This window comes from Theropithecus gelada, chromosome 14 (genome assembly GCF_003255815.1).
Source record: "Theropithecus gelada isolate Dixy chromosome 14, Tgel_1.0, whole genome shotgun sequence".
NCBI classification, from domain to species: domain Eukaryota; kingdom Metazoa; phylum Chordata; class Mammalia; order Primates; family Cercopithecidae; genus Theropithecus; species Theropithecus gelada.
This window is the reverse complement of record NC_037682.1, coordinates 37,277,920-37,294,071: the sequence shown is the minus strand read 5'-3', so window position 1 is coordinate 37,294,071 and position 16,152 is coordinate 37,277,920. Positions and strand designations below refer to the sequence as shown.

Sequence of the window (16,152 nt, the reverse complement as noted above, 5' to 3'; positions counted from 1 at the left end):
AAAAAAAAAAAAAAAAAAAAAAAAAAAAAATATGCATGTTAAACCCCAACATTAGAGTGAAATGTCTCCCATTAAGTTTTAAAAAACTTTACATATTTCATTAACAAAATCCCCTGCACACCACAAAAGTCTTGTGAGAGAACAAACATAATTCTATAATTTTAGTTGTTACTACTGCTTTGTGTAAAATAATTGCTAATATGGTAACTCATTTTTACATTAAAAATAATCTTACAGATTATTTTCATGGGGCCATAAAATTACCCAAGAGCTTCCCTTTAATAGTAATTTCAAAGTCCATACTCCAGAACTATTTATAGCTGAATCAATGTTATGAGATTCTTTCAGCACTTCTGATAACAAACCTCTTTTGGAGGGAATCCAAAACATGTAAGATTCCTTGCCTTAGAAAAGCAGTTTACTCATACTACAGTTTGACACTTCTATATAAAAACAAAACAAATCAACCTCTAGATGTCTTCCTATGTTTTTCAGTGGGTTAACTACAACCAATAACTTAAGAGTTTTTATCTCCACTGCTTACCTAGTCTCATAAGAATAGCTATAATAATTGGGAATCTGAGGATTGAAATGACCAAAAGCAAGAGATCAGAAAAGGCGACTGGGTTGAAAAAAGTCTAAGCTACTATGCAGAAAAATAAGGATTAAAACAGAAAAAACAAAACAAAGCAAAACAAAACATAAAACCAGTCAAACCCATTCTATTACTCTATGTCTTAATCTTCCTAGATAACCACATTCAAAATTCAATGGAGGAATTAAGACACTAAAATAACAATTATCTAAATTATTTTGGGATTACACAGTCCAAACTCATTAATTATGCTAAATAATATTTAAATGTTTAAAAAATAGAACTCGAAGTTCTGATAACGCTACTCCCTTGCTTGAAAGATTGCATTTTGTTTACAAAAATAGATTTTACATTCCTAGCAACCAACAATTCCCAATCTGTACCAATATCCGATCTTCCCAATCTATTGATAATAATTACTAATATGGCAAATATGTCTAACATCATGCGCCAACTCCAGTCCATTCATTGTGGTTCTGGCTACTTTCAAATTCTGAGAGAAGGTATGGCCACAGACCAGTGAAATTTGCCGTGGGTAAGGGAGTGGGAATTGGCAGGAAGTTTTGAGTATAATTATGTATTTCTATACATATTGTCCAACAATTGTGACCTGCTCTGGTCAAACTCAGCAAAGCAGGTCACATTTGTAGGACAATATGTATAGAAATGCAAGGCCCAGTACAGGTCTCATCTTTCCAACAGGAAGCCTTTTTTAATAAAAATAGGAAGCCGCTGTTTTCTTTTCTGAATAGCTATAGCATTTATAGTACTTAGAGTACAGCAGAGTGATTCAGAGTGCAGGCTCTGAGGCCAGACAGTTGGAATTCAACATTGGTTCAGCCATATTAATTAGGTAAGTAACTCCAGACAACCTACTTGAGTTCTCAGTGCCTCAAAATGGTGATAATATTAGATCTATCTCATAGGCTTGTATCAGAGCAGAACTGAAGGAGATAGAGACACAAAAAACCCTTCAAAAAAATCAATGAATCCAGGAGTTGGTTTTTTGAAAAGATCAACAAAATTGATAGACCGCTAGCAAGACTAATAAAGAAGAAAAGAGAGAAGAATCAAATAGATGCAATAAAAAATGATAAAGGGGATATTACTAGCGACCCCACAGAAATACAAACTACCATCGGAGAATACTATAAACACCTCTATGCAAATAAACTCGAAAACCTAGAAGAAATAGATAAATTCCTGGACACATACACTCTCCCAAGACTAAACAAGGAAGAAGTTGAATCAGTGAATAGACCAATAGCAGGCTCTGAAATTGAGGTAATAATTAATAGCCTACCAACCAAAAAAGGCCAGGACCAGATGGATTCACAGCCGAATTCTACCAGAGGTATAAGGAGGAACTGGTACCATTCCTTCTGAAACTATTCCAATCAACAGAAAAAGAGGGAATCCTCCATAACTCATTTAATGAGGCCAACATCATCCTGATACCAAAGCCTGGCAGAGACACAACAAAAAAAGAGAATTTTAGACCAATATCCCTGATGAACATCGATGCAAAAATCCTCCATAAAATACGGGCAAACTGAATCTAGCAGCACATCAAAAAGCTTATCCACCACGATCAAGTGGGCTTCATCTCTGGGATGCAAGGCTGGTTCAACATACACAAATCAATAAACGTAATCCATCATAAAAACAGAACCAAAGACAAAAACCACATGATTATCTCAACAGATGCAGAAAAGGGATTTGACAAAATTCAACAGCGCTTCATGCTAAAAACTCTCAATAAATTCGGTATCGATGGAATGTATCTCAAAATAATAAGAGCTATTTATGACAAACTCACAGCCAATATCATACTGAATGGGCAAAAACTGGAAGCATTCCCTTTGAAAACCAGCACAAGACAGGGATGTCCTCTCTCACCACTCCTATTCAACATAGTGTTGGAAGTTCTGGCTAGGGCAATTAGGGAGGAGAAAGAAATAAAGGGTATTCGATTAGGAAAAGAGGAAGTCAAATTGTCCCTGTTTGCAGATGACATGATTGTATATTTAGAAAACCCCATTGTCTCAGCCCAAAATCTGCTTAAGCTGATAAGCAACTTCGGCAAAGTCTCAGGATACAAAATCAATGTGCAAAAATTACAAGCACTCTTACACACCAATAACAGACAAACAGCGAAATAATGAGTGAACTTCCATTCACAATTGCTTCAAAGAGAATAAAATACCTAGGAATTCAACTTACAAGGGATGTGAAGGACCTCTTCAAGGAGAACTACAAACCACTGCTCAATGAAATAAAAGAGGACACAAACAAATGGAAGAACGTTCCATGCTCATGGATAGGAAGAATCAATATCGTGAAAATGGCCTTACTGCCCAAGGTAATTTATAGATTCAATGCCATCCCCATGAAGCTATCAATATCTTTCTTCACAGAATTCAAAAAAACTAAAGTTCACATGGAACCAAAAAAGAGCCCACATTGCCAAGACAATCCTAAGTCAAAAGAACAAAGCTGGAGGCATCACGCTACCTGATTTCAAACTATACTACAAGGCTACGGTAACCAAAACAGCATGGTCTCCTACCAAAACAAAGATATAGACCAATGGAACACAACAGAGCCCTCAGAAATAATACCACACATCTACAACCATCTGACCTTTGACAAACATGACAAAAACAAGAAATGGGGAAAGGATTCCCTATTTAATAAATGGTGCTGGGAAAATTGGCTAGCCATAAGTAGAAAGCTGAAACTGGATCCTTCATTACACCTTACACAAAAATTAATTCAAGATGGATTAGAGACTTAAATGTTAGACCTAAAATCATAAAAACCCTAGAAGAAAACCTAGGCAATACCATTCAGGACATAGGCATGGGCAAGGACTTCATGTTTAAAACACCAAAAGCAATGGCAACAAAAGCCAAAATTGACAAACATGATCTAATTAAACTAAAGAGCTTCTGCACAGCAAAAGAAACTACCATCAGAGTGAACAGGCAACCTACAGAATGGGAGAAAATTTTTGCAATCTACTCATCTGACAAAGGGCTAATATCCAGAACCTACAAAGAACTCAAATAAATTTACAAGAAAAAAACAACCCCATCAAAAAGTGGGCGAAGGATATGAACAGACACTTCTCAAGACACTTATGCAGCCAACAGACCCATGAAAAAATGCTCATCATCACTAGTCATTAGAGAAATGCAAATCAAAACCACAATGAGATACCATCTCACACCAGTTCAAATGGTGATCATTAAAAAGTCAGGAAACAACAGGTGCTGGAGAGGATGTGGAGAAATAGGAACACTTTTACACTATTGGTGGGACTGTAAACTAGTTCAACCACTGTGGAAGACAGTGTGGTGATTCCTCAAGGATCTAGAACTAGAAATACCATTTGACCCAGCCATCCCATTATTGGGTATATACCCAAAGGATTATAAATCATGCTGCTCTAAAGACACATGCACATGTATGTTTACTGCGGCACTATTCACAATAGCAAAGACTTGGAACCAACCCAAATGTCCATCAATGACAGACTGGATTAAGAAAATGTGGCACATATATACCATGGAATACTATGCAGCCATAAAAATGGATGAGTTCATGTCCTTTACAGGGACATGGATGAAGGTGGAAACCATCATTCTCAGCAAACTATCCGAAGAACAGAAAACCAAACACTCATGTTCTCACTCATAGGTGGGAACTGAACAATGAGAACACTTGGACACAGGAAGGGGAACATCACACACTGGGGCCTGTTGTTGGGTGGGGGGAGGTGGGATGGCATTAGGAGATACACCTAATGTAAATGATGAGTTAACGGGAGCAGCACACCAACATGGCACATGTATACATATGTAACAAACCTGCACATTGTGCACATGTACCCTAGAACCTAAAGTATGGAAAAAAACCCCAAAAAACTAATTAATCCATGCAAAGCACTTTGAAAAATGTCTGGCAAATAGTGTTCGATAATATCAGCTGTTTTTATTATTACTATTTATATGACAATCATATAGTGCCTTATCATTTTTATTATTTTTATTGCTCCAACTAGTGTGTAAATAACTGAAGGGCAAAATTCTCTTTCTTTACCTCTATTGTTTCAAGCACAAGGTTTTACATATAAACAAGTGTTCAATAAGAGTTTTGTTAAAGTTGAGATGTTAAGTCAATATCAGCTTCCTATGGCTGCATTTCTTGCCTTTTATCAAAAAGTAAATCAGATAACTATACATTCAAATAATTGACACTTATATAAAGGACATTTTTACAAAACTGAGAAGAATTATTACCCACTGAAGATTACTATGTAATATAAGAAGTGCTAATAATGGAAATAAACTGGGCATGGTAGTGGATACCTGTAGTCTCAGCTACTTGGGAGTCTGAGCTACTTGGGAGGTTTGTGTGAGCCGTGGCGCAAGACCTCATCTCCAAAAATAAAATAAAATAAAATAAACATAAAAAATAAAGAAAAGAAGAAAAGCATCTCAAACATTTGAAATAAAATATATAATTCTTATATAATATGGTACTATTTTAGAAATTTGTTTCGCAAGCATATGAAAGAAGTTCACAACAACAAATTGATAAATTAATCCAATAAGATATTGTTATTTGGAAATCATTGGATTTATCAAAGAATACTGGCAACAATTTGAAGTTCATGAAAGTGAAAATACAAATATAGCAGCAATATATAAATTCAAAGAAATAAATTCAGTTTCCTTTCTGCCTTAAAAGAATGTGAGGAACATCTTAAATGCATCTCACAACAGAAAATTGAAAAGAAAATTTCATTAAGGCATAAAACAGTAAATATATTACTAATTCGATAATATAGTTTAATAGCTACTGACAAACTGCTATCAATGATACATTACTGAAAGCTTTATGATTAATTTCCAGTATAGCATATCTTTCCCATTTCATAGGCTAACAAAAAACTAAAGTGTTAGCTTTGAAAAGCACTCTTTAAAATTTGACAGCTTCTGGACATTAAGAAAAGGAAAATTTTTCTATATAATTATTACTTCTGTGAAAGTAGGAAAAGAAGAAAACATGTTTGGGGTGGTAGTTTGAGAGGAATGGGCAATTACTTATAAGATAAAGCTTTTTAATAAGTAGTATTTGAATATCATATGTCTATGCAATTAAATTACATAAAATACATAAAAATACAAAGAAACTCATCACCAATGAATATCAAAAGTAGGGAGAACTGTCAGCATTTTCAAAATATTTATTTTTCTGATCTTTAGTGCTCCATAGTTTCACACGTTTAGGTATACATTTATCTTATACTGCTTAGAACTCATGCTTCTTGAATTTACATCTTATTAGTTCTAGATAATTCTCAACCATAAATTTTTGCATATTGCTCTTTTTCACTAAATACCTCCTTCTGAAATGCCTATTAGATGAATGTATGACTTTTCTTCTTGTTACATGAAGTCTATCCTTTATATAACAATATCTTGTCCACATGTGTTATCATTATCCTGCATTTGGTGTAATTTTCTCATATCTGTCTCCCAGTTCATGTAAAAAAGCATAAACATAAGAGCACAGGTTCTAGCATCGGCATGCTACAGATCAAATCAGAACTCAGCACCTACGAGCTGTGTCACCTTGGACAAAATAACTTGTATTTTGGTTTCCTCATTATTATTATTAGGATAATATTACTAAATATTTTATGGGGTTTTCTGAGAATTAAAAGAGTCAGTACATGTAAAGTGCTCTAACATTTTCTGGTATTGTATCAATATAGTGAGGCTTTAATTTTAATGAATAAATCTTTAATTTCTGAAAGTTTCATGTGTTTTTTCCTCACATTTGAATGTTCTTTTTTTGTGGTGTTTTTATCTTTGATTCCTTTATCTTTGTTCATTCTTATAGCTTCTATTAGATTGCTCTAGTATCTAAAGATTTGACAGTTCTGTCATATTTGCTGAGAGTACTGAATCTTGTCTAGAGTGAATTATTTCTCCATGTGTTTTGTAATTTTGGATGGTGAGTTCATTAGTGGCTAGAGTTGAGAATCTGTTTCTCTTAAGAGGCTGATTTTCGCATTGCTTCTGCCAGGTTTTCTAGTGGTATCATTGGTTTGATAACATTGTGCATTTTAATTGACCAACTTTAGGGGTTTTCTAAAAAAAATACATGGGTTGTAATAATTTAAACCTCAATCATTGTTAAAAGCACGCCTATAATGGTAGTGTTCAAATGACTTTTTTTTTCTTACCCCAGGCATGGTTACTTGGGGTAAGAAAAGCAACCATCCTTGCCAACTGTGATGGTTGGCAAGAATTTTTTTTTTTTTCCTGGTGTACCCCTAGTATAAAGGATATAGACCTCTGAAATTTCAGGCTCTAGATAGGAGCTCTCATTTCTAACTCACTGTCTTCTTTGGGTCTCTTATCTAAGTAGAGATGTACATCAAAGGTAGAATAGTGGGAGTGGTCTGTGTATGGAGGGGAGAGGACAGTATATTATTGTATTAAAAAAAATAGTAAAACTGATTAAATGTTTGGTCTGCTTTTCATTAGGCCCCTGCACTGGAACATCTAACAATTTCAACGATAAAATTCTTCTCTTACAACAAAAATCTCCTGTTGGTCTAAGTTGTAAGCTACTGCCTGCATCCTGCTTCTATTGATACACTGCTTCTATTGCTCTACCTTTAGTAACTGGCTGTCCCTGAGTGGGTAAACTTCGTGTTAAAAGTTCCATAAAATGCCCAGAAAAACAACAGTTGTAACAGAGATTCTGTTGTTTTTGTTTGTTTCCTTTTTGTACTGACATCCAGGAATTAAAATTTCTTTCTTGTGCACTTAACTATGTATTAAAAAAAATGTTTGCTACATTTCCTTCAACATTTCCAGATGTTTGTAAAGAATGGGTGAGTAAGTAGCTTGACTATCAAATTTCTAGAGTTAGAAGCACCCCCACCAGGCTGGGCGTGGTGGCTCACGCTTGTAATCCCAGCACTTTGGGAGGCTGAGGCGGTCGGATCACCTGAAGTCAGGTGTTCAAGACAAGCATGGCCAACATGGTGAAACACCATCTCTACTAAAAACACAAAAATTAGCCGGGCATAGTGGCGCATGCCTGTAATACCAAGTGGTTGGGAGGCTGAGGCAGGAGAATTGCTTAAATCCGCAAGGCAGAGGTTGCAGGGAGCTGAGGCCGCACCACTGCACTCCAGCCTGGGCAACAGAGGAAGCCCCCATGTTTTTATACTGCCTAAAATTTAACTATAAAATTGTTAATTACCTTTTCTACTTTGTCTTCAGAACACATCATTTCTATTTGTTTATGGCACTGTTGTTGGTAGAATGATTTAAGTTCATTCTCTTTAAGTAACATTTCCAACTTCAGATATTCTTGTCTAATTTCTTCTCGATTCTGGAACAAGCAGTTCAGGATTTCTTGAAATCTACCAAAATTAAAACACATTACAGAATCTCACTAATTTTGTACAAATCATACAAAGTTTACTTAAAAGAAATGCATAAACAAAGGAATATATGTAATTCACAGAACTACACTCAATGATAAACAGCAAATAGGTAAAAATGACTATTTCCTATTATAAAAGATGTTTAGAAAAAGTTATTAACTTTACTTGTACTACATTAGGTTTTTCTCTTTCTCGCCCAAGGAAGATCATGTTGTTGAAAGATATGGGCATCATAAGGTGTCTGGTATTGCGAACATACTGCATTTTGTCTATGCTTACATCTATATGTAATCCAACCACTTAGCAAAAATAAAATAATTTTTGTTTGTCGGAAAAGGATGACAACCTGGGCGTGCACTATCCAAATTCACAAGGCCCTATTAGCAACACAGCATTATGTGTTGTTTTGGTGTTGGCTCACCGTGAAGGAATAAGCAGTAGGAGGCATAATCATATGGTGCCTCCATGGCCCCCTAGGGAAAGTGACAGAGCCAGTTTTTAGCTTCAGAATTTGTTATAGTGAAAACAGACCATACGGTTAGGTACCCCCTACAGCCTGGCTAAGAATCAACTGACACTTCCAGGACTCAAAACATCCAAGTTTATAATGTGGTAAACCTAGAAAAGCTGCTGCAGTGTGCTTCCTCCTAAGGGCAATATAGGTCTAGAATATCAAAGATGAGGAGTTTGATTCAGATTTCCAAATGGCCATAGACTTCAAGCTGATTAAATTTTATGAAAATTCTGGATAGAACCTGCAATCTTGTATCCTTCTGGGTCAGTAGAACACTGGTCACTGCAATATTTTAATTTTTTAAAGTATATTCATGGTTTTAAGTCATAGATCAGCTCTGAGGTACAATAACAGTATAAACATTCATAACTGTGAAGATTTTAAAATAAAGTAAAATCAAGTACATGCATTTAAAAATAAATGTTCTAAACTGGCCAGAATTTAAGATACACTCATAAAGATCAGTGGTAAAAACACTGCCAATTTACGTCAGTAGTTCTTAATGAAACTCTATTGGGAATGAATATAAGCCACAAAACACTGACTTTACTGCAGTTTTGTCAAACTGATAAATATTTCATAGGAAATATGTACAGACATTGTGATTTCATTGCATTATATTACACCAATGGTAATGCCAGTAAATGAATTGATAAGTTATCTTTAGGTTACATTTAAAGATCATTTCTGAGTTTTTCTATAACTTTTTATTCAAGGACAAAGTTAAATATTTGTCAATTTTGTGGTCTAGAGTTATTTTAGTTGGTAGTGTTCACTGATTAGGACGGAAGGAAGGGAATTAGTATCAAAGGTTTCTAGAGAGCTCCTTAACAACAACAACAAAATTATCATTTTAAAACTGAAAGAGTTCTAAGCAAACATTCAAGTTAAAAGTATCTGCACCAATATTTTTAGGTACCACAAAATGAGTATTAAACTCCACAATTTTCTTGGTATAGTCATAAGTGAAGTTTTATAATTACTCTTTACAAAAGAACAATTGTGTTTTCTTTTTATGATTTCCTTTTGAGAATTACATTTCCAAATAGCTTTGATAGATAGAAAATACTGTAGATTCTTCCTTTTATCTGTTTAAACATCATAAAAATGTTATAACAAAAGACATTTTGAAAATTCATGGCATTAAAAAAGTCCCAAGTAACAGTATGATAGATACAATAAAGGATATTTCATACATTTATTTCAAAAGGCAGTAATTTTTAGGGGAAATGACAAAGGTTATTTGGTACATAATTTTATCATTACCTTCTTCATAAATACAAGTAACTTACTTAACATATTGCCAGAATTAAAATCAAAGTTTTTATTGTTGGTCAAAAGCCAGGTTGAAATATGAAAAACATCCAAATAAATACTTATTTCATAGCTCAGGCCCTTCCCTCCTGAAAGGAGGGCCTTACCAGAAAGAAAGGTTCAATGATTTAAAGCCATCAACTCCAGAAAAGTTTATTAATCTGTAAGGTTTATAATTGGTATAGACTTGGTTAAGCAGTGCTAAGTAATTTTATGGAATCAGTTACTCCAAATTTGAGAAGCTGGTGAATTCTAATAGATATCCAATTACATGAGGACTGCTCCCACATTTAATCAACAAAATGAAATAACAACAACTAATAATACTATATCAGAGTTAAAAGTTTTCTTTGATGAGATGAAAAACCAGAAATCATTTTTACTTATTTCTTAAGCAATACTGTAAAATATTTTATATAAAACTTCAACACACAAATGCAATTTAAAAAAATTATAGCTGGATCACGTCTGACAGCCACTTTTGACTATAATCTTGTTTTCCTTATAGATACTGAGACACTTTCTACTAATTCTAGAGCTCCAAACAGTATGAATAATCATTGGTTTAAGTTGTAGTTGGTTTCTCATACTAATAACAGATAATTGGTTCTGGAGAATGTAAAATAAGTTTACCTTTACTCAACTTTAATCAAAGTCGAACAGATTCCTTTACTACAGGTTTTCTCAAAGCCTTTAATAAGCTGATGTACTTTGGAAGTCTCCTAGATTCCTTATGGAGTAATTTCCAAACTTGTTTAATACAGGAATTCCTTATTGTCTTTCTAGAAGTACTCAAAATTAACATCTCGATCCAGTGTCTGAATGGTCAATTTGGAAAACTGTCTTAGCTGCTTGAGGAAAAAGTACTTTTGCATACTATATTACTAACTGCTTTGTTTTTAAAAATTTACCTGCTAAGAAGCTTACTAGAAACCTCTCAAAATTCTGTATCGGTTTACATCACTGAAAGATGTTCATTCAAATAATTACCCATTTAGGCTCAATAAGCAGATTAGTTAAGCTATAGAGAGTTAATAAAATGAAGAATAGAGTAGATTTACATGAAATATATAAATAATGATTATGTCAGAAAAGAACAATTATGAGCGCCACTAAAATTAAACTAAGTCTACAGGTGACATAACTGATTTTGTCTCCACTATCTTATACCTAAGTTCTGGTTTTCTTCAATATCTGTAAAATAAAAACTAAATTTACTTGATCTACAAAGTGTGAAATGTAAAGAGAAATCAATGACTTCTTGAATTCAGTTGAGAATATATATACAGGCATACCTTCTTTTATTGTGCTTTGCATACAATGCTTTTTTGTTTTTTTTAACAAATTGAAGGTTTGTGGCAATCTTGCTGTGAGCAAGTCTATAAGCATCATTTTTCCTACAGCATGAGCTTACAGTATCACATTTTGGCAATTCTTGAAATATTTTAAACTTTTTCATTATTACATATCTGTTATGGTGATTTGTGACCAGTGATCTTTGATGTTACTATTGTAATTGCTTTAGAATGTCACAAATTGTGCCCATATAAGACAGTAAACTTAAGTATTGTGTGTGCTCTGACTGCTCCACTGACTGGCTGTCTCCCTCCCTCTCCTCAGCCCTCCCTATTCTTTGAAATACATTGAAATTGGGCAAATTAATAACTCTAAAATGACCTCTAAGTGTTCAAGTGAAAGGAAGAGTTAGCTGCATGTCTCTTATTTTAAATCAAAAGCTAGAAATTACTAAGCTTATAAGGAAGGCTTGTACAAAGCCAAGATAGGCTAAAAGCTAAGACTCTTGCACAAAACATTTAGCCAAGTTGTGAATGCAAAGGAAAAATTATTGAAGGAAATTAAAAGTGCTACTCCAGTGAACACACACACTAAGAAAGTGAAACAGCCTTATTGCTGATATGGAAAAAGTTTCAATGGTCTGGATAGATTAAACTAGCAAGAACATTCCTTTAAGTCAAAGCCTAATCCAGAGCAAGCCTTCTAAATCTGTTCAATTCTGCAAAGGCTGAGAGAGGTGAGGAAGTTGCAGAGGAAAACTTTGAAACTAGCAGGTGTTGGTTCATAAAGTTTAAGAAAAAAAGCCTTCTCTAGAACATAAAAGTCTAGGTAAAGCAGCAAGTGCTGATGTAGAAGTTGCAGCAAGTTATCCAGAAAATTTAGCCAAGATCACTGATGAAGGTGGCTACACTAAACAACAGATTTTCAAGATAGACAAAACAGCCTTTTATTGGAACAATATGCCATCTAGGACCTTCATATCTAGAGAGAAGTAAATACCTACTTTCAAAGTTTTAGAGAACAGGCTGACTGTCTTGTCAGGGGCTTTTGCAGCTGGTGACTTTAAGTTGAAGTCAATGTTCATTTACCATTTACAAACATCCTAGGGCCCTTATGAAATACGCTAAATCTAACTCTGCTTGTGCTCTATAAATGGAACAACAAAGCGTAGAGGACAGCACATCTGTTTACTGAATATTTTAAGCCCACTGTTGAGACCTATTGCTCAGAAAAAAATATTCCTTTCAAAATACTAATGCTCACTGACAATACACCTGGTCCCTCAGGAGTTCTGATGGAGATGTACGAGAAGATTAATGTTTTCAGGTCTGCTAACTCAACACCCAGTCTGCAGCTCATGGATCATGCAATTTTGACTTTTGTGTCTTCTTATTTAGGAAATACATTTTGTAGGGCTATAGCTGCTATAGATTCTTTCTTTCATGGATCGTGCTTCTCTGATGATCTAGGCAAAATAAATTGAAAAGCTTCTGAAAAGAATTTGCCATTGTAGATGCCATTAAGAACATTTGTGATATGTGTAAGGAGGTCAAAACATCAACATTAATAGGAATTTGGAGGAAGTTGATTCCAATCCTCATGGATAACTATGAGGGGTTCAAGATTTCAGTGAAGAAAGTAACTGCAGATGTGGTATACATGAAAGAGAACTAGAATTAGAAAGTGGAGCCTTCAGGCTTCAGACGTCAAGTCTTCAGATGTGACTGAATTGCTGCAATCTCATGATTAAACTTGAAGAAATGAAGAGCTGCTTCTATGGATAACCAAAGAAAATGGTTTCTTGAGAAAGTTTGCCACCTACTCCTTATAAAGATGCTATATACATTGAAATAACAAAGGATTTAGAATATGACATGAATGTAGTTGATAGAGCAGTGGCAAGGTTTGAAAGGACTGTCTCAAAATTTTAAAGAAGTTCTAGGCCTGGCGCGGTGGCTCAAGCCTGTAATCCCAGCACTTTGGGAGGCCGAGACGGGCGGATCACGAGGTCAGGAGATCAAGACCATCCGGGCTAACACGGTGAAACCCCGTCTCTACTAAAAATACAAAAAAAATTAGCCGGGCGTGGTGGCGGGCGCCTGTAGTCCCAGCTACTCGGGAGGCCGAGGCAGGAGAATGGCGTAAACCCGGGAGGCGGAGCTTGCAGTGAGCTGAGATCCGGCCACTGTACTCCAGCCTGGGTGACTGAGCGAGACTCCATCTCAAAAAAAAAAAAAAAAAAAAAAAAAAAAAAAGAAGTTCTACCGTGGGTAAAATGCTATCAAAGAGCATCACATACTACAGATAAATCTCTAATGAAAGGATGAGTCAATCTATGCAGCAAACTTCATTGTTGCCTTATTTTCAGAAATGTCACAGCCACTCCAGCTTGCAGCAACCATTACTCTTACTAGTCAGCAGCCATAAACATTGAGGGAAGACCTCCACCCCCAAAAAGATTATGACTTGCTGAAGGTTCAGATTATCATTAGCATGTTTTAGCAATAAAGTATTTTTAAAATTAAAGCAAGGTCATTATCTTTTCAGACATAACGCTATTGCACACTTAATAGACTATAGTGTAGTGTAAACATAATTTTTATATGTAGTGGAAAACCAAAACATTTTTGTGACTCATTTTATTATGATATTTCGTTTATTGCAGTGGTCTGGAGAACTAAATCTGCAATGTCTCCGAGTCAAGTTTGTTATGTATGCATGTATGTATGTATATATGAAATTATAAACATACATATGTACGTACATATAAAAGACATAACAAAAGATAATTAACATAAAATATTTAACAAAATTTTAAAACAATAAATTCCTCAAAATTAGATCTTAATGTAATGTTTACCTTTCAATTTCTTTTTCCTGAGGGTTTGAAATCATTAACTTTCCTTTGTCATTTTCATTAGCGAAGGCTTTCTGTTCTTCATAGGCTTTTAATTTTTCTTTTAACAATAAAATCTAGTAGAGAGAAATCACTAGTTAAAATACAAAATAAGTCATTTACATGGCCACAGCCAAATTTTAGCTGTAAAAAATAACTGAATTAACCAGATTTTAATTTTAACAGAAAAATATGTTAAATTTTTGGACAATTATGATTATAAAATTCTATAAATGAAGAACTGAGCAAGACTAGCATAAAATGTAAACAGACATACCTCTGCCTTCTGCTCATTACAGATCTTTACATATTGAGTTATATGATTATTGACATTAAGAACATTGCTCTTCAACTGTTGAGAGATAGAAATTATGATTGTTTATATAGAGATAATAATCACATAGATAAATACATGAATAAAATGACATTGTATTTTCATTGAGTTCTATGAATTCAGAATTTGTGACAATTATGCTCATGTTTAAAATCTATGACAAGAGGATCTGCTGCTGAGCACATTAATAATGTAAATAAAATTATAAAGAAATTACTTTATTGAGAAAAGGTATTTATAAGCATGTAATCACAATACAATAAAATTCCCTACTTTCTTTTTCCTTTGACTTCTAAGAAATGCAGAGATAGTTTTTCACGCTACCCTTTCAGGAATTCAATTAGTTTTCACTGAGTTCTTACTATATTTTAACATTTTTATCATAGTATGGGCCCCTTGACATTTATGGTATAGTAGAGAGAATATGAAACATATAAATCCAAATACTTGATATTGAGACCTTGCCTACTTCTCACTTAACCTGACTTAGAATTCTAACTGTTTGATGTTTGGGTTACTCATCTGTAAAGTGGAGCTAAGAATTCATTCCTCAAAGAGCTAGAGTAAGGGCTACATGAAAATCGTGTGCTGGAAACCCTTCCATATACCCATATAGTATGATCTTTTACAATTAATTATATAAAGAGCCTGGGAATATTTTTCTTAAGATGACAATAACATGCTCATCTTCAGACACTTAAGGAAAGTGGCAGAGGGGAAAGGGAAAAGAGGAGGAGTCATCACAACAGCTTAACTCTATGTTTTTTCAACCCTGATATATTATAATTTTAAACATACATGTTTTGATATGCATGTTTTTAAGTACACCACATATTTGGCAAAAATACTAACGTTAACCAATTACTATTATTATATTTCTGGAGAAATACAGAGATTGCTACATCAACATAATGAATGTGGACTATAAATTATGTAGAAAAGACTTTTTTAAAAATAAGCTTTATACCTATGTTACAGATGAAATAATAGGCTTGGAAAGATTAACATATCCAAGATTTTCAGGTAGAAAGTTTTGGTTCTCAGCTAAAGCAGAGCATCATCCTGGGCTGCAACAAATTTGTTAAAGCTTTGACTGAGTACTCCAAGGTGTCATCCAAATACAATACGCCATGACATGAAAGAGGTTAGGAAGAAAGCCACCAAAGTACCTAGTACCCAAAAGATCGAATCATAGTATCTACTTTATATATATAATCAAGATGCTTTATACTTTAACTGTACATTAATGTTCGACTAAGCAGGTTAGCAAAGACCCTTCTAACCCTCAGCTGCCTAACTCATTATGTAGAAACATAACTCTAATTAATACTTTCATTAGAATTATAAAAATCATATGCAGCCAATACCTTCAAAACAAAGGCAGAGTAAACAGACTTACAGAAGATTTAATGTCCTTTGCACGGTTAGCATACTTAAGAGTGTTATATGTGTCATCGTAGAATACAGAGGAAGGACTAACAGCAGCTATCATTATAGTTTGACAGTTTCCTCCAAGAGAATCCTTTAACAAGCGAGTAAGCTTACTATTTCTGTAAGGGATATGCTGATTCTTTCTCTGAAAGTACAAAAAAAGAGACCTAATGTCATTTTCCACATTTAAATGCAAACCTGCTACCACTTTTAACACTTCACTGTGGCCAGAGGATTACCTAGGTGCTGAGGCAAGAGACTGAAGGCACAAACTGTTTCAGTATAATAAAGAAAA

General features: G+C 34.3%; 1 protein-coding gene across 1 annotated transcript in view; it reads right to left on the bottom strand.

Annotated features, from left to right (window-relative positions):
- The window catches only part of KIF18A (kinesin family member 18A), an 89,746-nt gene that overhangs the window by 50,903 nt on the left and 22,691 nt on the right, over nucleotides 1-16,152 (bottom strand). Inside the window, exons 7-10 of the mRNA XM_025357715.1 lie at nucleotides 15,826-16,002; nucleotides 14,370-14,444; nucleotides 14,057-14,169; nucleotides 7,886-8,048 (exon numbers count right to left, since the gene is read on the bottom strand). Of these exons, the coding sequence (XP_025213500.1) occupies nucleotides 7,886-8,048; nucleotides 14,057-14,169; nucleotides 14,370-14,444; nucleotides 15,826-16,002 (528 nt within the window). The remainder of the gene's footprint in view (nucleotides 1-7,885; nucleotides 8,049-14,056; nucleotides 14,170-14,369; nucleotides 14,445-15,825; nucleotides 16,003-16,152) is intronic.